The 22,492-nt window shown below is 41.7% G+C and overlaps 1 protein-coding gene across 3 annotated transcripts in view; it reads left to right on the forward strand.

The window, feature by feature from the left end:
• slc4a4a (solute carrier family 4 member 4a) overlaps positions 1 to 21,442 on the forward strand; it is a 71,686-nt gene extending 50,244 nt beyond the window's left edge. For 2 of the 3 annotated variants that reach the window (XM_080766635.1, XM_080766634.1), the window contains 13 exons: positions 196 to 470; positions 4,472 to 4,542; positions 4,809 to 4,994; positions 5,263 to 5,376; positions 5,665 to 5,829; positions 6,284 to 6,462; positions 8,111 to 8,183; positions 9,179 to 9,247; positions 11,158 to 11,331; positions 13,032 to 13,196; positions 13,986 to 14,079; positions 14,814 to 14,893; positions 17,194 to 17,327. In XM_080766635.1, coding sequence (XP_080622761.1) covers positions 196 to 470; positions 4,472 to 4,542; positions 4,809 to 4,994; positions 5,263 to 5,376; positions 5,665 to 5,829; positions 6,284 to 6,462; positions 8,111 to 8,183; positions 9,179 to 9,247; positions 11,158 to 11,331; positions 13,032 to 13,196; positions 13,986 to 14,079; positions 14,814 to 14,857 — 1,609 coding nt within the window. In that variant the 3' untranslated portion in view covers positions 14,858 to 14,893; positions 17,194 to 17,327. Of the gene's footprint in view, positions 1 to 195; positions 471 to 4,471; positions 4,543 to 4,808; positions 4,995 to 5,262; positions 5,377 to 5,664; positions 5,830 to 6,283; positions 6,463 to 8,110; positions 8,184 to 9,178; positions 9,248 to 11,157; positions 11,332 to 13,031; positions 13,197 to 13,985; positions 14,080 to 14,813; positions 14,894 to 17,193 lie in introns of all 3 variants that reach the window. The other variant, XM_080766636.1, reaches the window with a different exon arrangement.
• The last annotated feature ends 1,050 nt before the right edge of the window (positions 21,443 to 22,492 follow it).

The raw sequence follows: 22,492 nt of genomic DNA on the forward strand, positions 1-22,492 counted from the left end.
ACTAAAAGTATACGATTCAGATTCACCATTGTCTTGTTATAGTTGTGGTGTCGACTTGTGTCAGGAACCACTGATATACCAACATACGTTATTTAAAAAAAACTGACATTTTGTAGAATCGGAAATGGATTAAAACAGGCTTGACACCATCACGAGGCTTAACAGTAGATGATTGTTTTCTGTTTGCCCCTAAAGAGACAATCAGTTTGACTACTTGGAGTTCCGCCTGTGGATTGGCCTGTGGTCAGCCTTCTTCTGCCTGGTTCTGGTGGCCACCGACGCCAGCTTCCTGGTGCAGTACTTCACCCGCTTCACGGAGGAAGGTTTCTCCTCGCTCATCAGCTTCATATTCATCTACGATGCCTTCAAGAAGATGATCAAGCTCTCTCACCACTACCCCATCAATCCAGACTTCAGGGAGGACACCGTGACGAGTTATGACTGCCTCTGTATGGCCCCGGCCATTTTAGGTAAGACCGCAAATCTTTTAGCCACACCCCGGCATTCTCTATTGTTGGGGGAACATTCGCCGAAAATAGCGGATCTACAAGCCACACAATACATCATTGCCTAAAAGGTTAGAGGAGTGTGGTTGTTCCAGGGTTGATACCCCAGTGACGCATGACCAATGACCATGCACCACTCATCCCTATACCCCTATACACAGCTGAACAGTGGCGTGCACAGATAGACACTAGAACACCCCCTGTCCTTTTCCCTCTGGACAAATGTGCCCCTTTGAAAAAAAGGGGAAAATATGATTTTTATTTGTATTATTCTTTTTTACAGTGTACTATACACTATACAGTATGTGGACCATGGTGACATTGATCAATTCTTCTAATATTATTTAGGCCCCAAAATCTATAAATCTCACACTATTAAGGCAACTTTTTATTGCTTTTTTTTGCACATCAGCTACAGTGCTCTTGAGCAAGGCACTGTATCCCCAAGAGCTGCTTAGTGGCCAACACTATGAGACTGGTTATAGTGGTCAGCTCCAAGGTTTTAATATGGATGATTGTGCATGGCGTTGCTGAAAAACAGCATGTACCTACCCTAAAGGTAGCAGAACAAACAAAAGCAAAACTTCTATAGGGCTCAGAAGAATTACAGTCGACTAAATACAGGGTTTAAGTGGTTTGACGTGGCTCAGGCCTGGCCCTGGCACTTCTCTGATCCAGATCAGGGAATTTTATGACAGTAATTGGGTTTTACAACAGCCTGTCTGTCCTAACGGAGTGGAATAAGTGATGAAACAGAGCCAGCACTTCCAGATGCGTCTCAAAGTCATTGGTTTGATGCAATGGTGAAATGTCAAGTTTGGGGGACCCACAAACTTAGACCCTAGGATCACTTATACCCCTGCTGCTTCAGACACACATACACACACGCTCGTCGCTCGAGCGTGCGCACGCACGCACACACACACACACACAAACACACACACACACACACGCACACGCACGGAGCTAACGAGATCAAGGCAGGAAAATAGAGTTTGAAAGCTTTTACCACAAAAAGTACAGGTAAAGGGATTTCTTCTGTGTGGGTCGCTTTACAAGCTTTAATTTGCCACAAACGGTACAACCAAAATGTCTCTTATAGCTTATCTACAACTTAAGTTTTGCTGCAAACTGTAACCAAAGGCAAAAGCAGCACTCAGATGCAAGACTGGCTGATGCAATTTCTCATGTTTATTTGAGGCAGTAGCCTTCTTCAGAGAAGACTAAAAAGTCTGCTCTCTTAGTTGGTTTATGAGTTAACGACAAGGTGAAATGGTTAATTTGGTCATTATATTTTTAAGTTTCAGCCTCAAACAGGTCTGAACGCTCTGGATCAATCAGAGCGTCCCATACCTTCAGGCTATGGGAAGTAGTTCCATCTCATGCACGCTCATGCAGAGTGTTTGTTTACAAAGTGACAGAGAGACGTGCAGCAAAGCTTATGGATTAGTTCTAACCTATAATGTTTTCAGATACATATTTTAGCGTGATGATTAAGTTTAAAATGAGAAATACACTGTCATCTTGAATGAGATTAAAAAGTATTTCTGTAATCAAAACCACCTGTGTTTGGAGGACGACGCAGCAATGGGAATCAAACAGGTGGATGAAATCAAGATGCCATAACCAGTGTTGCCAACTTAGCGGATTTGTCGTCATATTTAGCTTCTTTCCAGACCCCCCTAGCGACTGAATTAGTGAAAAGCTTCTGGCGAGAAATCTAGCTTTTTTCCCCTGGTGAATTGGGGACAAATCGTGTTGACAGGCGCCAGATATGCGCCAGAGATAAAATCATTTTTTTTTTTCTCAGCCTCAAATCCGCTAAATTGGCTAAACTAAAAGTGGTCGGCGCGTCTGGTCTGGCTCACAGGTCACAGCAGGCTCAGTGGCTTCCTCGGCTCGGTTATGTGCACACTGCACAGACTGTCTACCAGTGCTTCCTCCTTTCTTGCTCTGCCTAGGCGAGTGCGCTCCGGTGCGGTATTTCCGAACGCGCCCCTCGAGCTCGACAGAGCAAGAAAGGAGGAAGCACTGGCAGCTCAGTTTAGTCTGCTAGTAAAAATAAAATACACACTCGGATGCATAAAGTATTAACCTTCTAATTCCTGTATGGATCGGAACAAAATAGCGTTCTAAACATTAGTTGAATTGAGGTATGTTTTTTTATATTACAATGAGTTTAAACGATGTGTTATCAAATGAAGAGATGATACAAACTAAGTGCACATAAATGACAAATGTTTTTCTGGGCTGGCTACATATTTTCGTTGCTAGGGGCGCCTAAAAGTCGCTAGGGACGCAAAAAAGTCGCTAGGGGCGGCGCGCGCTACGCGCGCGCATATCCCCCCCCTGGCGACTTTTAGCGACTTTTCGAGGAGCCACTAGCTACTTTCGTCACTGGAGAGTTGGCAACACTGGCCATAACATGTCATCATCACGCAGCACGTTTTCGTTCAAAGGAAGTAATTTTTAATGGACCTTTGATATACAAATAGTAAAATACACAAAAATGAAAATGTTGCCAATTTTTTTGGCATCCATTGTTATATGCCCATACCACGGATATGGTCTAAAAGTGTGAAAAACATATTTTTCATTTCACTGGGTCCCTAAGTTATTTTCAAAGCTGAGCCTTAACCAAAGGGCAGTTTCCTGAGGAAGCGCATCTGGTTTTTCTTTCTTTATCTGTATAACCAAAGGGTCTCTTAGCACACGCACGCACGCACGCACGCATGTAGTGCACTAGGGGAGAGGACAGCTGTCAACATGCCAGTGCAGAGTAAACTCTGAAAGGCTGCTGACCACTGAGCTGAGTGTTTAAATATTGAGTTTGTGAAAAAGTCATCAGTGGCCTCTTGTGGTGTGGGGACTGGGGAGCATCTGACACAACAAACCATCCTGCTAGTGAAACAGCAAAGTCAAAAGATCAGGCATGGAACCCAGTCCTTGATATACTCTGGGCAGTAAATCAGATAATCAAGCTACATATAGAATTATATCACAATTCACAAACAACGTCAGGTTTAAAAATGTATATTATTAAACTAAATGCTCTTAAAAGAATAATAATAACACTGAAGTAGATTTCTTTGTACATTGGTACATATACAGTAAACTGAGTAAAGCAACATACATTTGTACATTCTAAGTTAAATTGACGGTTTAAAATATATATATTTTTCTAAATTCTTATCCCATGATTTTGTAAACCATTTTTTCACCCGGTGCCAATTGCCTAAGCAGTAATTAATACTGGGCTCTACTCTCCCTCTGCCAACCTGGGGAGAGCCACGAACTGAGCTCATGCTTCCTTCAATGCATGAGGAGTGAGTGAGCAGGCTGCTTCTTATGGCCTGACAGGGGGAGTTTACCCGGTAGGACGTAGCACGTGGAAGGAACGTTATTCCAAACAGTTCCTTTCCCCTCCACCAAGCACACCGGCTGACTGTAATGTAATGTTCTTAAATGTTGTTTGATGAAAAATAATCAATAAATATATTATTGAAAACAATACTTCACTAGTCTGAATGAACACACCATTGAGAAAGTTTAAGGGATTTTATTGAATGAAAAAATTAATGAATGGATTGTGGCATAGGTTCCGGGGGGGTCGCCGACCCTAGAGTCTTGGGAGGGGTCGGAGTGTCCCCAAGCAACACACTTAAATCCTTAACAGCCCCACGGGTGCTGTAGTAAATGGCACTTGCCTGCTGTTCCTAATAGTTAGGATGGGTTAAACCCAATGGACAAATTCCACGTGTTTGCAAATCTACATGTGACCAAAAGAAATACCCCAAAGGAGTGGGGGCCGTTACATTATTCATATCAACATGATGACTGTACCACACGGAAGCCATGCTATTATTAGTCTAGTGTGTCTTGTTTTGTGTGTGTACTGTTGTCATAGGGTCGTACAGTGTGTGCTGAGAGCTCATGTCTGTTGTCTATTGTGTTTTTTTTTACAGAGAACAGTACAGACATCATTGGTGATCCTCTGGAAGGAACCTCGGTCTGGTTCTGGAACAACACTGATTTAGTAAGTCCTTCTATTGCGCCGTGGTTCTGTTGCAACATGTTCATGTCAAGGGCCCCACAATCGTATTTGGACCCCCCCCCCCCCTTCATAATGTTCAAAAATAGTGAAAATAGCCGTTCTATTGCATCACGTCAAATTTCTGTATTGGGTGAGAAGTTTGTGCTGTTCTAATACCGGTAAAGTCAAATAAAGACCTACCTCATTACTCTTCAGTGACCCCTATTGGCTCTAATGCGTTATGGCTTGCTGCTTGTTTTTTGTTACAGCCGGAGAATGCCTCATGGTCATCTCTGACCAAGCATGAATGTGTGAAGTACGGAGGCGAGCTGGTGGGCCAGGCCTGTCACTTTGTCCCCGACATCGCCCTGATGTCCTTCATCCTGTTCTTCGGCACCTACACTACCTCCATGTGTCTGAAGAAGTTCAAGTTCAGCCGTTTCTTCCCCACCACTGTAAGGACAAATCTGTTTTCTTACTTGAATACTTTTTGCAAAAAACTGAATGAATACATCTGCAGGGATTGGTCATTGATTGTAAACAGTAGTACTAGTTGCCTGAAGCTCATATAAGCTCAAGCTTACAGTTGCAATCTCTTTGTTGGGACATGATTTTAAATTTCTAAAAGAATGGGAAAATGATGTTTAGTACTGTATGTTTTGTATTATTAATATTACATACACAAAATGTAACACAGATATGGGTTGGTCTTTTTATTTCTAGGTGAGGAAGCTCATCAGTGACTTTGCCATTATCTTGGCCATTCTTATCTTCTGTGGTGTTGATATCCTCGTAGGAGTGGATACCCCTAAACTCATTGTGCCAACTGAATTCAAGGTCAGTGTCTACGCATTATTTGCTGTGGAATAATATTGATTCCATAATTATAACTTGTGTCTTGTGTCTAGTGTATATTATGTACATTAAAATGTTAATACAAGTTTAATTGACACAGTGGATTTTAGTATGCGCAAAAGACATGATGCATGTGATTTGATAACATCGACAGCATGAAGGAAATACCATGTCTAGATGCACTACATAATGCTACTTTTTGGTAGTATAAATCCTTCCATGTTGGATGTGATCCACTAACCATATCTTATGTGTGTTCCACGCCTACAGCCGACAAGTCCTCACCGGGGCTGGTTCGTTCCCCCGTTTGGAGGAATTAACCCCTGGTGGGTTTACCTAGCGTCAGCTCTGCCTGCCTTGCTGGTCACCATCCTGCTCTTCATGGACCAACAGATTACTGCTGTGATCGTCAACAGAAAGGAACACAAACTGAGGGTGTGTGTTCTTCCACAATGCAATGTTCTATTAAATGATTAATTTATGCTCCGTATGAGGGTTAGGGTTGGGTTTCCGGAACCTGAGGAATCAGAGGAACTGGTTTTTATCACACTGTCAGAGCTGAAATGTGGACTTCATGTCTGCTGTACAATTAATACTGCTGGTTCTCAAACTTTTACATGTCATGGACCACCATATCCCAGCCCTAATGAGGGTACAAGAAGAGCTAGTTATGCGGGATCGCTACACAAGCTCATTGATTACCTCGCATCGTATAGTTTAAAATGTACAATGACTAAAGTTCAATAAATGTTTGTAAGTGGCTCTGCATAAGAGCGTCTTCTAAATTCCTAAATTGTAATTGCAATTGTCGATGCGGTATTTGATATCCATGCCTGAGCAAGATGCACCCAAACCAACTGTCCACTTGTGTGTTTGTTGTGTGTTTCAGAAAGGGGCAGGATACCACCTGGACCTGTTCTGGGTGGCTATTCTGATGATAGTGTGCTCTTTCATGGGTCTGCCGTGGTACGTGGCCGCCACCGTCATCTCCATAGCTCACATCGACAGTCTGAAAATGGAGACGGAGACATCAGCCCCTGGAGAGCAGCCTAAATTCCTGGGTGTGAGGTAAGAGACAATAGCAGGGGACAATATACGATACATGGGACTGAGCCAGGGGAGTCACTAGCGTGACGCAGACGCAGGCATTTGGGACCCACGGCCGCCGACCCGTGCGGTCTGTGAAATAAAATTATAAATACATACAGAGATGCAATGACAGTTGAGTTGACCGGAGCCCGGTAGTGGCTGCTGCTAGCACACAAGTGCCCCGCCCCCCAACAGCTCTGGTGTGTAATAACGAGGAGGGAGTCAGAAGAGGCGAGGGTGCAGTGGTGAGCTGCGTCTGTTCACAATCGTGGCAGGTGGCAGCCTAACCTTTTTCTCTAATTGAGTGTGTGTGTGTGTGTGTGTGTGTGTGTGTGTGTGTGTGTGTGTGTGTGTGTGTGTGTGTGTGTGTGTGTGTGTGTGTGTGTGTGTGTGTGTGTGTGTGTGTTTGTTTGTTGCTGATTGGCTGATTGGCTGCAGGCCCATCACCAAATTAATGTGCACAGGGGATTTTGGAGAGAGACACCTGGGACAGCACAACAAGGAGATAGACATAACTTCTGACAGGAATGCACGAGAAACTTACTTTTTAACATATATCACGTTCTCGCCGAGATATATTTTCGAGTTAATAAAAAAGGGGGAAAAAAAACGAATGGTTCAAATACATTAATTAAGATTCGAGTGCCAACCCTAACGAGCAAACATTCAAACCTTGAATGTTTGGGGACAGCCTTAACATGCATACACTTGCAAAGACACTTTTAAAATATATTTCTGGTTTGTTTACGAGCGAACTGATGAGCCTCCTGATTGTTGCAGCTGTAAGCTGAACCAACAACCTCTCATGAGGGAATGAGGACAGCATGGTGTAGATTCCCAACCTGTGGGCCAGGGCCCACTCACCGGTGGGCCGGTAGTATAGATTGCAAGTGGGCCCCCAAATAATATTGTCAAAACATGAATAGGATGATGATTCCATTGATCCAAGCAGAACACAATTGATTGATTAAAACTATGCTCAAAACGCTCTCCAGATTATCAAGTGGGCCCAGCTGTTTCAGAAAAGGTTGGAAACCCCTGGTGTACAGAGTCTGGAACAGCTCAGTGCAGTACATTAACATTTTCCCCAACATGTTCAAAACAGGAATAGTTGCCCTCCAACATACATACATTGGTAAGACACAGAGCAACACCAGGACTAGTCACGCTTGCTCGTGTCTTACTGTAGGCTGAGGCTCATTGAGAATTAACCAGCTATAACATAATACTGTATGAGCAGTGGTGGACAAAGTATAGCTACTCCTGGTCAAACATTATGCAACTACCTGCACTTGAGTTAAAGTACTGGGGTGGAATTGTGGGGCAATTGCATTTATAAATACCCAAGTTTTCAAAAGTACATTTCCTTTTTGATGACAATGCATTGCTGTATTGAAAAGAAAGAAAATCTTGGGATAAAAAAATATTAAAAAAAAAAAAAATGAAAAAATGAAAAGAAAGAATATTATAATATCCAAATGAAACCAAATTATTTTTTACCACCGGGGGTTACTGGTAATTTCCTAGAAATATAGTACTGTAAATGTACACCATTAGGTGGAAAGGTTTGTCATTGACTGTTAAAGACGCATATTATAATGTGTACTTTGTTTTTCTGTCTTTCTAGAGAGCAGAGGGTCACTGGGGTGGTGGTCTTCCTTCTGACAGGATTGTCTGTCTTCATGTCTCCTATTCTCAAGGTAAGGCTTGGGGAAAACTGTCCACAGCCTCCCTCTGAGACAGTGAATGAGCAGACAGAAATGGGGCCATTAGTAAGAACCAATTACAGTAGAGATAGAATCCAAAAGAAAGTATGCACATCTCAACAAAAAAAACGTTCAGGTGCTGAACAAGAAGATACGTCAAGGCACGGTGGCACAGTTGGTAGTGCTGTCGCCTCACAGCTAGAAGGTCCTGGGTTCGATTCCTGCTCGGGGCACTGTGGGTGCTGGCGCCGTGTTTCCTCCTCCGCGTCATCAGTACCCGAAGGCAGGTACCCGAAGGCAGGGTTGGCGAAAGGGCCTTTCTGTGTGGAGTTTGCATGTTCTCCCCGTGTCCCCTAGGGTAGGCACCCTCACAAAAACATGCAGTAATCCTGGTCTCTAAACTGCCTCCCCCTGGCCAGCCGGGGCGCCTGATGGAGGGGAAAGGAACTGGTTGGAATAACGTGTTCCTTTCACGCGCTATGTCCAACCAGGGAAACTCCCCCCTGTCAGGTGTAAAGGAGCAACTTGGACACTCAGGCATGAAGGAAGCATGAGTTAAGTCTGTTGCTCTCCCCAGGTTGGCGGAGGGTGTGTAGAGCCCAGGATCACAGTAGATGATTGGCACAGGGGTGAAAAATGGGTTACAAAATCGTGGGATAAAAAATATATAAAAAAAAAAGAAGATACGTCAGTCATACCTGACGAAGACCCAGTTGGGGTTGAAACGTTGTCATCCTTAACTAAATACAATTGCATTGGGAGCTACTAAACAGTGTGCGGACAACATCTCCTCATCCAATTACAGTAGGCCTATCTGTAGGTAGCTTAAAATGGGTCAAGTGTTTAAACGTTTGGACGATGTGACACTCGACTTACGCATTTTGAAAGTGAACGCATCTCTTATCATTTCAATAGATGCTTTTTAACTAAGTGTTATTGTAGCCCAAATATTACTGTGACAAATGCTGATCCATTTCTTTGCCTTCCAGTTCATCCCTATGCCTGTGCTGTATGGAGTATTCCTCTACATGGGAGTGGCGTCTCTCAATGGAGTACAGGTAGGAGACTAATTGTTACCAACACAGATAGACTGAGATATCTTAATACAGTATGTGAGGTGCCCGTGTTTTTTTTTTTTTCAATTACCTTTTTAATTTATCTTTTTTTATGGATTTTCTTTTTTTTCTTCTAAAAAAATAAAACAAATAATAAAAAATAATTGAAAAAACACGGGCACTTTACGTATTAGAAGGACAATATCAGTCTCCAGAAAAAAGGATGTTTTTAATGAGTCTATCATGGTTAAAATGGAGTTTGAGGTTACAATGGGATTTCTATCAATGATTTTAGGTTTCAACCATAGCTGACCTATCTAGTAGGCTATTGGATTATTTGCAAACCAACCACTAGAGGGCGAGCCCAATTTATTTATGATGGTTTTTGAAAATCTTATGCCCATACCTATCACCATGCCAAAATTCTAAAACTAGTTACCAAGTGCATAATTGTTATGATATCACATATTAAATCCCAGTGTATAGGCCTTTTAAGCTCCCGCTAGCAATCATGGACCATCGTGGACGCCATCTTGAAAATTATGCCTTTCCAGAAGTAATTTGTTCCTTCATTTTTAGTATGTTATTTTGAATAATCTAAAACTAGTCACCAAGTGCACATAGAACTTGACCAAGGAACCGACACTGGCCGTGGTGCTGAACGCTGTCCTCAGACTTCTGGCTTTAGTGGAAGTGCTCACCTGGTTAGACTCCATTATATTAACCACATAACTGTAACTGTAACCTATAGAACACCAAAGTCCACGGGTTTGTGTATTTATTTATTTGTATTTGTATTATATTAAAACGGAGGGTTTCAAGTAGACCCCTGGTAAATCCCAGGCAACGAGGTTGAAGTAGTTAATATTGTCTCACACTGCGTAATTTCAACCAATTCATTATTTAGGATGTAAGAGATCATGCAATTGACAATTTGAGTACCAAATGAAAGGGGGTGTAACAGTTATTAAACGAATTGGTTTAATTATAGTAAAATATATTGATAATTTAATAAATTAATCGATTAATAATAATCCATATTTTGGGCATGTCATTATAAGTGACCTTGATATAAAAAAACATGCATACATGTTACATGATACATGCTTCTCGATTATTGTATTAATTGAAAAAGATGAATTGCTAAGAATATTATCGACAGCAACAACCCTAGAAATGAATGCTGCATGTTTTTGAATGATTCTCCCCTGCCTCTTTGTAAGTGGGAACTAAAAGAAGGCCTCTGAGGATTCAATGGTGCAAAAAGGTTTCTTTTTTAGTGATAGTGTCTGTTGCAGCCAAAGTTGAAGTGTGAAAACCATTTCCCTGTCTGGGGCTATAGACAGAATAGATAGATAGACAGAATAGGACACCAGAGAAACCGGAGAGGTCTTAACACTACCCTCGAGTTCAACAGTTCAACTAAAGTTTTGACATAGTTTTAGTTTTTAGTTTTAGGAATTTACTAGATTATATACGTTGTATACGTTTGATACGTTTTATTTAGTTTTAGTCTTTCAAGGTATTATGAGGAAAGCCTTGATTCATCAAAGCTGAAAGAAAACTTAAGCTGATGGAAAGAAATGCATCGCATCAGATATAGGACAATGATTTGCAATTCAATTTCATTTTAGTTCATTTTAGTTTTAGTTAGTTGTTACTCCATTGTTTCATGCTTACTGTAATGTGCCTTTAGTTAGTTGTTACTCCATTGTCTCATGCTTACTGTATGTTAGTTAGTTGTTACTCCATTGTTTCATGCTTACTGTAATGTGCCTTTAGTTAGTTGTTACTCCATTGTCTCATGCTTACTGTATGTTAGTTAGTTGTTACTCCATTGTCTCATGCTTACTGTATGTTAGTTAGTTGTTACTCCATTGTCTCATGCTTACTGTATGTGCCTTTTCCTCTAGTTCATGGACCGCATAATGCTCATGATGATGCCTGCCAAGCATCAGCCAGACCTGGTGTATCTGCGTCACGTTCCCCTTAGGAAGGTCCACCTCTTCACCTTCATCCAGGTCTTATGCCTTGCTATGCTCTGGGTCCTCAAGTCCACCGTGGCCGCCATTGTATTCCCAGTCATGGTAAGGAACATCTATAGTAATTAATTATACACACATATGTACACACACGCACATATGATAGCTGTTTTAACCACATTAACCCTGGTGTCCCTATTTCGGGCATCTCATTATAATGTGTTCATTCAAGTATCTTTCAAATATGAAAATCAAATAAAAGATGGTCATGATACTAATTTAAAAAAATCCATATCTACAGGTTCACAACGTGTTGTGGGTTCGTAGATAGGCCATTTTCAATCATTCTCATATAAAGCATGAGAACCCGATACAGTAAGCCCCATTTCACTAGGAAAGACCAAGCATCAGACATAAGAACGGTTAGACGGTTTATTGAATAGACATGGAGTATATGGTCGTTTATGGGCACGTCGCGTGCGAAGCATGGGACGAGCGGCATAAACGACCATGTCATGGAAGACATGGGGGGGAAGCCAGCATGGTCGTCTAAGTTCATCGCACGGTCACCGTGCGGCTTAGATGGCCAGGGGGGCGGGGCATGCCATTAACGTGCAGCTCGGATTGGATTGTCAGGTCGGGGGGGGGGGAGGATGACATTAGAGGTGCCGGCAGAACATCCAAGGTCATCACCACACGCGAGCGTGTGCCGTGCGGCTTAGATGGTCAGGGGGGCACGAATGACATCAGAGGTGCGGGCTTGGTCATCTAAAGTCACCACCACACGCAAGCGTGCGGTGTGCGGCTTAGATGGTCAAGAGCACGGACGTGGGCGACAGTGGGATTCGGGGGTTCGAGGGGGTTTGGACCCAGATACTTTGGCTTAGGGGTCGAGGCGAGAGCCTGTGAGACAGTGTAGAAACCCCCTCTGGAACCTGCAGAGAAGATAGGAGTGAAGAGAAAAGGGGTGGAGGGTTACTGGAAACTAGCACGCTACGCTACATTTTTTGTTAATGTTTTTTTGTGGCTTTCGGCTTGGAGGTGGGTGAGTGGTTGGCATGGGTGGCAAGGGTGGAGTTGACAGTGGCAGGTGGGTTGTGCTTGGTTGTCCTCTGCTTGGTCAAACCTGGACAACATTAGAAAGGGAATGGGGGATTAGGAGGGGGGAGCATCTGATCAACTTAATATTAAATATCTAAATATTGAATCAAGCCACATAAAACTGTCTAGCCCCAGTAGACATGACAATTCTCCTTAAGTGGTTACTCTATCAACTCTATCAGCAAATTAAATAGAGCTCAATATACTCTGAGGGAATGGGCTCCATAACCCTCAGAGTGGCACAAATGTGTCAGCTTGACATGGCTTGGCTGTTAATCATATTATACTCGTTAAACATTATCTTGTGTCCTCCGTGTGCTGATATGATACATGGACCAATGACGGTGGTAATAATCTTTTGCATATTTATGGGTCAGGGACAGGGTAATGTATGGTCAGTATCATTTCAATACTACATCTGACACCATTGTAAACATTCTTGTCAATTGTCTGCTTTTGCAGTGGTCTAAAAATAGTAGGTTTTTGGTCATGCCGCTATCGGCAAAATGTTTTTTCGAAACTGTCAAAAGATAAATACAAAACAATACAAAAATAGCAGATTTCACATTGTGGGGTGTTGTGAACTTGTAGATCTGATATTTACACTCTTGCACGATGAAGTAGGGTGTCAAATTTACAAAAAGAAAACTCCAAAAAGTGTAAATGTGGAGATTCAAGGTTTCTGTTCTGTTGTCTCCGTTCAGATCCTCGCTCTGGTGGCGGTGAGGAAGGCCATGGACTGGATGTTCTCCCAGCACGAGCTGAGCTTTCTGGACGACGTCATCCCAGAGAAGGACAAGAAGAAGAAGGAGGACGAGAAGAAGAAGAAGAAGAACAAGAGGGGAAGCATAGACAGCGACGTGGAAGATGTAAGAACACCATATGATGTGAAACCTCTCATGCCATAATGTCTCATTCAGTGGTTCCCAACCTTTTCTCCTTGGTACCCCCAAACGTGCACACAAGCACACAGTGGAAACCATTTTGTGTCACTTTTCCAGTGAATGAAAAAAGGTTACCTAAAAATGCAAGTTATAAAATGTTGGACTGTCTCCAAACAGGACCCCATGATGTTGGGAACCATTGTTCTAATAATTGACCATAATTCACTCGAGTGTGATGTAAGAGAAAAATGGCCGCTGTGTGAATTATGGTCAATAAGCACCTGTTGAATGTATACTATAAACCCTACTTGGATTTTACAGGTTGTTTGCGATGATGAGGATGGAATGATTGCATCTATTCTGACGATTTTGAGTGTACATTTGGTGTAAATACAGTTCTGCTAGGGTCTTTCTGTATGGCGTTTGCATCGCACAGGGCTGAGCAAATAACTCCAAATATATTTAAATTGATTTAGACCTCTAACCGGCAAAACGGAAACTGTATTTTTAATTGTTTAAATTTCATCCATTTATTGTATAATTGATTAAATCAATTAACCACTTGAGCCCTGCATTATACAGGGTTATACAATGGTGATGTGCAGAAAATAGCGAACCCCTAATATTTACAGTACAGACCCTGTCAGAGAACTGTGAGGCCAGTGTAAAAGAGGTGTATAAATGGAGGCACCTTGGAATGTGACACTGGCTACACCCAGGTTCAGCACGTGTACAGTACCATACATCTCTGTTCTCTGCTGTCTTCCCCAACAGTCTGACTACCCTTACAATGAGAAATCGGCCAGCATTAAAATCCCCATGGACATGATGGAGCAAGAGCCCTTCTTAGGTGATAAGGCGTCCGACAGTGAGTAGACGCGTGCCGCCGGCTTCTGCCAATGGAGGAGCCACCTTCAAGCTCCTCTTCCCCCCTTCCTGTTCTTGCTGGGCGTGTGGTGGCTCTGTCCCACCTCGATGGCCAGTGACTCTTTGACTCTTTCCTTCACCGCTTGCCTTTAACTGCATGATACTAACAGGGTTTATTTCTCCCCCCCCTTCTCTCTCTCTCTCTCTCTCTCTCTCTTCTCTTTTTCCTTCCTTTTATATCAGGTCTACACTGTGTTCCTGACTCTGCATTTGAATGAATATTGTTGGTTCATCTCATTCATGATTTCTCTGACCCCTTTTGAAACCGTTTGATGTGTCACTAACATTCTTTCTCTGTTCACTGACCTGCAGTGTTGTGTTGCCTTTTTTTTTTATATATATATATTTTACAAGGGACTCTTATTACAGTATATCTGAGATATACACAAAATCCTGAGTTTTAATTTAACTCTACCAGGTGGCTACCAGATTTTGTAGAAATTAATACAAGGATATTTCTAACTCCGTTAGGCACAGGCAGCTATTATAGAAAAGATAAGTGTAAATAGAGTACAGTACAGTGTGGCTATAGTGGTTCAAATGATTGTGATGCTGCATTAATACATTTTGCTGGGGACCCCCTGGAACCCCCCAAGGACACCTGGCTGGGGGTCCCTGGACCCCACTTTGAGAAGCACTGATGCATGAAAGTCACGTTTGTCATTCTATCCACAGGAGAGAAGCCCCTATCCTTCCTCGACAGACACACATCGTGCTGAGCAGCTCCACTACTACCAGGATCACTGCTTGTCCAGGTGAGACCGGCATAGTGTGTTGGATCTGGGGACTAGTGTGTTAGACATGGGGACTAGTGTGTTGGACCTAGGGACTAGTTTGTTGGACCTGGGGACTAGTGTGTTGGACCTGGGGACTAGTGTGTTAGACCTGGGGACTAGTGTGTTGGACCTGGGGACTATATTGGACCTGGGGACTAGTGTGTTGGACCTAGGGACTAGTTTGTTGGACCTGGGGACTAGTGTGTTGGACCTGGAGACTAGTGTGTTGGACCTGGGGACTAGTGTGTTGGACCTGGGGACTAGTGTGTTGGACCTGGGGACTAGTGTGTTGGACCTGGGGACTATATTGGACCTGGGGACTAGTGTGTTGGACCTGGGGACTAGTGTGTTGGACCTGGGGACTATATTGGACCTGGGGACTAGTGTGTTGGACCTGGGGACTAGTGTGTTGGACCTGGGGACTAGTGTGTTGGACCTGGGGACTATATTGGACCTGGGGACTAGTGTGTTGGACCTGGGGACTAGTGTGTTGGACCTGGGGACTAGTGTGTTGGACCTGGGGACTAGTGTGTTGGACCTGGGGACTATATTGGACCTGGGGACTAGTGTGTTGGACCTGGGGACTAGTGTGTTGGACCTGGGGACTAGTGTGTTGGACCTGGGGACTAGTGTGTTGGACCTGGGGACTAGTGTGTTGGACCTGGGGACTAGTGTGTTGGACCTGGGGACTAGTGTGTTGGACCTGGGGACTATATTGGACCTGGGGACTAGTGTGTTGGACCTGGGGACTAGTGTGTTGGACCTGGGGACAGGCCACCCTATTGCTCAAGCGTGTTTTTAACTTTGTTTTGGCCATACACACTCACTTCATGTGCATTTAGACCACATGGAACTGTTGTTGTCACTCTTGGGCAGAAAACGTTTTGTGACACGCCGCATCACACGTCATGAGGTGGTAGTTTTGCTATTTTAGCTTTTCCTAATTTGAAACTTTTTGAAAGTTACATAAAACTGGTTAAGTCTGTCTGTGGCTTTTATGAATATTGAACCAATGGAAAGTATGAATAAGAGCTTGTGACGTGTACATAGCTTTTTTTTATTTATTCATTGAAATGAACAGTTTTGTACATACAAGGTTGTTAATATATTATACCGGTAGTTATTGATAATAATTAAGTTTCAGGAGTAAATGCTTTTGTCTATGCATGCATACGAACATGTATGAAAGTGTATATGGCATGACATCTTAAAATAATATACTTAGCTAAGATTAAGAGCTCAGATTACATCCTGATATTACCGTATATTCAGTATGGACTTCACATAGCGTGTCAAAGTGATACGGATATATTTAGATTGTTTTTATTCTTTAATCTCACAACTTGATCTCCTGGCAGTGTAGAAACTTAAGTATGTTTATTGCATTCAGACAAAAGGAACTAAACATAAAACATCTTGTACTTGTACTCTTATATAGCTAAAGTTTTAGGCTGATTATTTTCCTATCAGAACTTTGTTGATTAATCAAATCATCGTCATATACATACATACACATACCTGTGTACATTATAGGTCTATACTGTATATTTAATAATTGATTAAGCCAGTTTGATTAACTGTTGTGACACTACTAGTCAGTCTTTTAGTAACACATTTTCCAAACATTTTCAGAAATAGCCGGTCTGCAAGGTCACAGCACATCACATGACACGTTGTGAGCTTGTAGCTAAGCCCTTTCTTCTTATTATTTTCTGAATACAGGGTTAAACCGATGATCTGAATAGTCATCCATTCTCTAAATAATAATAGTTTAATTAAACTGTTCATCATTTAGCTGGGGACCGCCTAGAACACCCTGTAACCTTTACTTACACTTGGAGAACCTCTGCTCTAGTCTTCTGACAGTGTTGTAGAACCATGCAAGTTTTCAGCACCCTCTGGTGGGCAGAGCGACATATATGCAGTACATAGGCTTACTGTACACCTGGGGTGGACAACCACCTCTTATTGATGTACTTGGTCAGTGTTTCCCAAACAAGACTGTTTTTAAGGATTGCGAACAAATATCCCTTTCTTCTACTGTACGTTTCCTACAATAATGCTGCATTCACATGGGATCAGGCAAGCGGTAGACGGAAAACCGGAAGTCATTTTTAGACTCAAGGCGGACTAATGCATATCAACCTGGGGGTCGTTGAAATTCAAACGTCTGAGAATCACTAGTATAATGATCATGAATGGTCACCATTTAAAGCCAACTCTAACATCCTGTGTTTGACTGCAATATGTGGTAACAATATTTCTCCTTTGTTTTCCAGCCCTGAGCTGAGTCCATTGAAATCTGTGCCTCAGATTAGAATAGACATGGACCCCGACAGTAATGAAGACCACAGGTTCCTCTGGAAGGGCAGCGGGTCCGAGACCTCTCTGTGAAGCCCCCTGACCCCCCCACGCACGCACGCACGCACGCACGCGCGCACACACACACACACACACACACACACACACACACACACACACACACACACACACACACACACACACACACACACAGAGACTGCCTCCTCCCTGCCTGGCAGATTGTGAACCACAGTGACATAACAAGAGTTTCTTCATTTCTTCCATGATCACAAAGACATTGTTCTGAACTAGTGTCAACAAAGAGTAAATAGTGATTGAAAGGACAGGTATCAAGGTATAATAACAATGAAGAGAAGAAAAAAAATCCAATAAAGGAAGCCTGCTTTTTTCCCCTCTTCCTCACCATTTTTCCCCTTTTTTCTCATGACTCTACGTTATCTTGCTTACTTAAACACTGGATATAGGTGTAGTTCCTTACTGCTGTTCTATGCAATGTCTCCCACCCACATATCACAGATTGATAGAAAATGCTGCAGCCATCTCTGACCATGCATGTGTAACGCCCGGGATTCGAACCCGGGTCTCCTATGGATTCCCCTCCCTGGTATGATATACAGTATATATACAGTATATATATATATATATATATATATATATATATACACACAGTATGTCACAGTATTATTAGAAAACCAGTCAGATTGAAAAAGGTGCACTCGTTTTCACCGACGGAGGTGCGCCGTCTGAAGGCGACTTGAGCCACGAGATGCACCTCCGAGCGAGCTTAGTTTCGAGCCTTGTGAAGTCACCTTCAGCCGACTTAACGTCGTCTGAGTTATGTCCAGATAGGTCCCCCCCTAGTCCCAGTACCTCAGAGACGAGGGGGGGGGGGGGGGGGGGCTGCTGCCACGCCCCGCATCGCCCCGCCGGTGGTGAACTCAAAGAAAACGAGCACTCCTTTTAAAATCTGACTGGTTTTCCAATCATACTTTAACTGCATACGGAGTATAGAATACTCTGTTTGAATTTTTATATAAGATTTTATTATTGTAATTAATTACATTTTCCTGTAGCAGGAAAGTAATAATTTTTGTAGGTCTACCTCTTGTTCTAGATTAAAGGCTTATATGAAAAATAAAGAAATGCTACATGTTGATTTTTGATGCAGCATGAGGTTTTTGATATCGCTACTACTCTGCCTGTCCTTTACTTTTCAAGTACTTTTATTTCAGGACATTTGTTGTATTACTAAAGAGATAGAAATGTACAAAATAGTGTATCTATTAATGTTGCTAGTTAATTAACAGTTAATTAACACAGCATGTTGTCTGGTTGGGAGGTCATTATCTTTTTTCATTTAAAAGAAAATTGAAACAATGTATATTCTTTGTGAATCTTTCTTCAAGTTTTTAAAGCTTTTATTACTTGTTAAACTAAAATCATACACAGCAATGTTTTGGGGTTTTTTTTGCCACTGGAGGGATGGGATTCCATGCCACTGGAGGGATGGGGTTTCCAATGCCATACCACTGGAGGGATGGGGTTCTATCCTTGCTTCTAGTCCCACTAAATACATGCATTTCATTGTGGTTAATGTAGACTGTCTGATACGTTAGACATTTATGTTTGATAATATCACAATAATGAAATACTTTATGTTAACCAGATTAACCCTGATGTCCCCATTTTGGAAAACCTTGTCAAACTTTGTCCAAATCAATAATGCAAAAAGAGTGAAAATAGAAAAGGTCCTGCCTCTGTTTTTTATGTATTACTGTATATATTCTTCTTCTTTTCTTCTTGTTTTTGTTTTACAAAATCGAACCCTGCTAGGAATGCATATGTATCATGTAAATTGCTTGTGCTGCACAAAATGATTTACCTAAGTGGCTTATAAGAGAATTCTAGACTGAATTCCATGTGAATCTGACAAAAGGTTAGGAACAATATCAAATCCATGTCAGATTCTTTGAATCGGACAGTGTCACTATTTCAGGCAAGTCAGCAATCCTTAATCCTTGTGTCACAGTTATGATATGGAATGCTGTTGGGAATTGCTGAATGTGACAATGTGGATCACTTGTCCTCTTCTGTTATGTTTTTTTTTCTCTCCATAATGTGCTCCTCCAGATTTGCTTATGTTTTTACTTCACAGTAAAAAAAAATCCACATTATAAGTGTTAATTTATGTATTTGTAACTCAAGAGAGTGCACAAATGGAACCAAATGGACTCTCATGCGTCCTTTTGGTTCCGTGTGTGCACTCAGAGTTAAATGAACACTGCATTGTACTGTGTACTGTTAACTTGCATGTCCCACTGTGGCCTATCCACAACCATGCGAAAGAGTTCGACCCCTGGCTGTCCACATTCATTCCACCTCAAGATGTACAGTTGTGGTTGCAAGTGATTTGGAATGGTCTGTATTGCAAATTGAGGAAATGGCTTTGGCTACGTGTTTGGTGTCATGACAACACACCTACCGTCTTCGTAAAAGCCACACAAATGCACTTTCACACTTGGATATGGTCACTGTCGGGCAGAAACCTTGTACCTCCATATTTTTCATCTTGTTTTTTGTTTTCATGAATCAATGTTGTATTTTATACTTGGTTGTGTATTTTTTTTTATGACACACACACACACACACACACACACATACACACAGAAGTGTACATATAAACATTTACCAGTAGTGACTGTAGAAATACATGCTGTATTGTATTCACATACTCACCTAGAACAACCTTCACATAATTATCTATATATCATTGTACAGTTTAAATAAACATATTCACAAAGAAAATACACAAATACAGTCTGTGGCTTTTATAAATATATAATAACCAAACTTCAAATCCATTGACTTGACTCACAGGCTATTTGTTTTATCCCCCCCTTTTGGACATAACAAGGTTTCCGCCCAACAACGATGATATAAAATAATTTATTGATAGATTTTTGTGTGACATTCCTTCTTCTTTCAGGGGTGTGGCCAAACACATTTGAATGTGTACACTTTGCTCAGCACCACTAAGAACTCCTTGTATGATCTTCAGGCTACATTCACACAGCAGCCAATGGGCTCTATCTGCACACAGAATAACTCTCCCTACTTCCGGACTGCTTCCCTACTTCCTTCACAGGTGTTACCGATGATATTAATTAAGATTCTGTTCCATTTAGTGTGCAGTGGTTCTCACACTTTTAAATTTCAAGGCCACTTTGAGGCCCACTGGTGTAGCAGAGTGTTTCCAGTGAGCCAACAGCAGGACCCTAGCTGCTCTGTTTGACCAGAATGGAACAGAGCCTTCATTAGTATCAATGGTAACACCTGTGAAGGAAGTAAGTTAGAGGCCCAAGTTCTTTCCAAAATGGTGTGGGTGTGTGCATATACAGTAGCAGCAGCCCATTTGCTCTTAATTCATATAGGGCTGAAACTGTTGATAATTATCGTAGCGATTATTCTATTGATTTCTTTGTTGATTAATCGAATAATCAAGAAGTGTGTTTGTATATAGAAACAATATATCAACTAATCGATTAACCACTTGTTAATTGTTAACACACAAAATTACCGCTATTTCAAAGATTTTTGTGTCCAAAGTAAGGATAAATTATAAATAGATTATTTTATTAAATTATCAGTTATCAGTTCTTTTTTTATAATCGATTAAATCAAACAGTTTGATTAAATGTTGCACCCCTAGTATGAAGTGAGAGCAAAATGACAGCTGTATACAATTTGCCCCATGAGTCCCCTTCTTTCACCTGTAAATCATGTACATATAGTTGCATGTTGGAACACACCAAAATGCAAGACGTTCCTTTCACCATCATGATCATTGTGATTATTATTATTCGTTGTTTTTTTGTTTTTCAGATATCTGGGGGTCAGATATCAAAACATCAGCACAAAAGATGTAATTTATACTCTTATGAACATCAATGTTTTAGCCACAAACAGAAAAGTGTGACTTATGTCACACTTATGGAAGTTGCAAGTTCCAAGTGAATTGCATAAGCATGTTGGACAAAATGATATAACATAAAATATGAGAAACTAAAGGTTAATATTAGTATATGAAATAATTATACCATTTGAATTAACTTTTTTGTGACTTTATAGAACAGGTGAAATGGTTTATTTTAGAATTTATATTTTTCAAATGAAATGTATATTGAAAATAAACAGAAATATCAAACACATGGCGTCCTAAATTGTATACAGTGTCCCTGGAAGAGCTAATGCAAGCCAGAATGGACATGGATTTCATAATGTAAAAATATTTATATAAAATATAGTTTTAAGTAGCTAATAATCCTATACTACATTGATCCAAGCTGGAACACAATCGATACTAACCATGCCCTGCATGACCTCTTGACGTGGCAGTCGTGTTAAGTGGTCAGATGAATGCCTTTGAGTTGTTCAAGTGGGCCCTGGTCCATGAAGGGTTAACTAGAAAACCACTGATCTAGACCAGGCTAGACCAGGTGTGTGTGTGTATGTGTGTGTGTGTGTGTGTGTGTGTGTGTGTGTGTGTGTGTGTGTGTGTGTGTGTGTGTGTGTGTGTGTGTGTGTGTGTGTGTGTGTGTGTGTGTGTGTGTCCTTCGGGTGAGCGGATTATGCTCAAATTGGGAGGGAGGGAGGGAGGTTGGGTTGGAGCCATATATCTGGCCATATATGGAGTGTGTCTTGATGAGGTAAGATCAACATATGGAATGTCAGAACAGGTCAGCTCCATATTTGAAGGAGATATTAAGGATGACAAGTGAGCAATGCCATGGCATGGAGTCTGCACATGGTTTCCAGGTCATCCAAATGGCTTCTATGGTATCATAAAACTGTTTGAGCTCTGTGTTACGGTCCTATGTGGCCCTAGTGGTGTTTTGGTCTGTGTATAATTAGTGTTTTCCAGTGCTGATGATGGATGGTGGGAGTGGTGAGATTGGGAGTGGTGAGATTGGAGGCGTGTCGTGGAGATTGTGACACACCTGGGCCAGTATAAAATCACCAACCAGTATAAAAGGAGAGAGAGAACAGCCCACAAGCTCTTTTGCCATTGTAACAAACCACATGCTGCTGAGACCCTGTTTTCTGGTTTCCCAGTGAAACAATACAATACTAGACAGACAAAGTCACTATAGTCAGATAAAGTTGATAGTCAAAGTTACTTTAAGCAACTCAACTCATATAAACCACTGTCCAATTAAGGATCCCAAACCATTTGCCTGCATACTGTTTATAAATCAA

Source organism: Protomyctophum bolini (assembly GCF_963924005.1).
Source record: "Protomyctophum bolini genome assembly, chromosome: 6".
NCBI classification, from domain to species: domain Eukaryota; kingdom Metazoa; phylum Chordata; class Actinopteri; order Myctophiformes; family Myctophidae; genus Protomyctophum; species Protomyctophum bolini.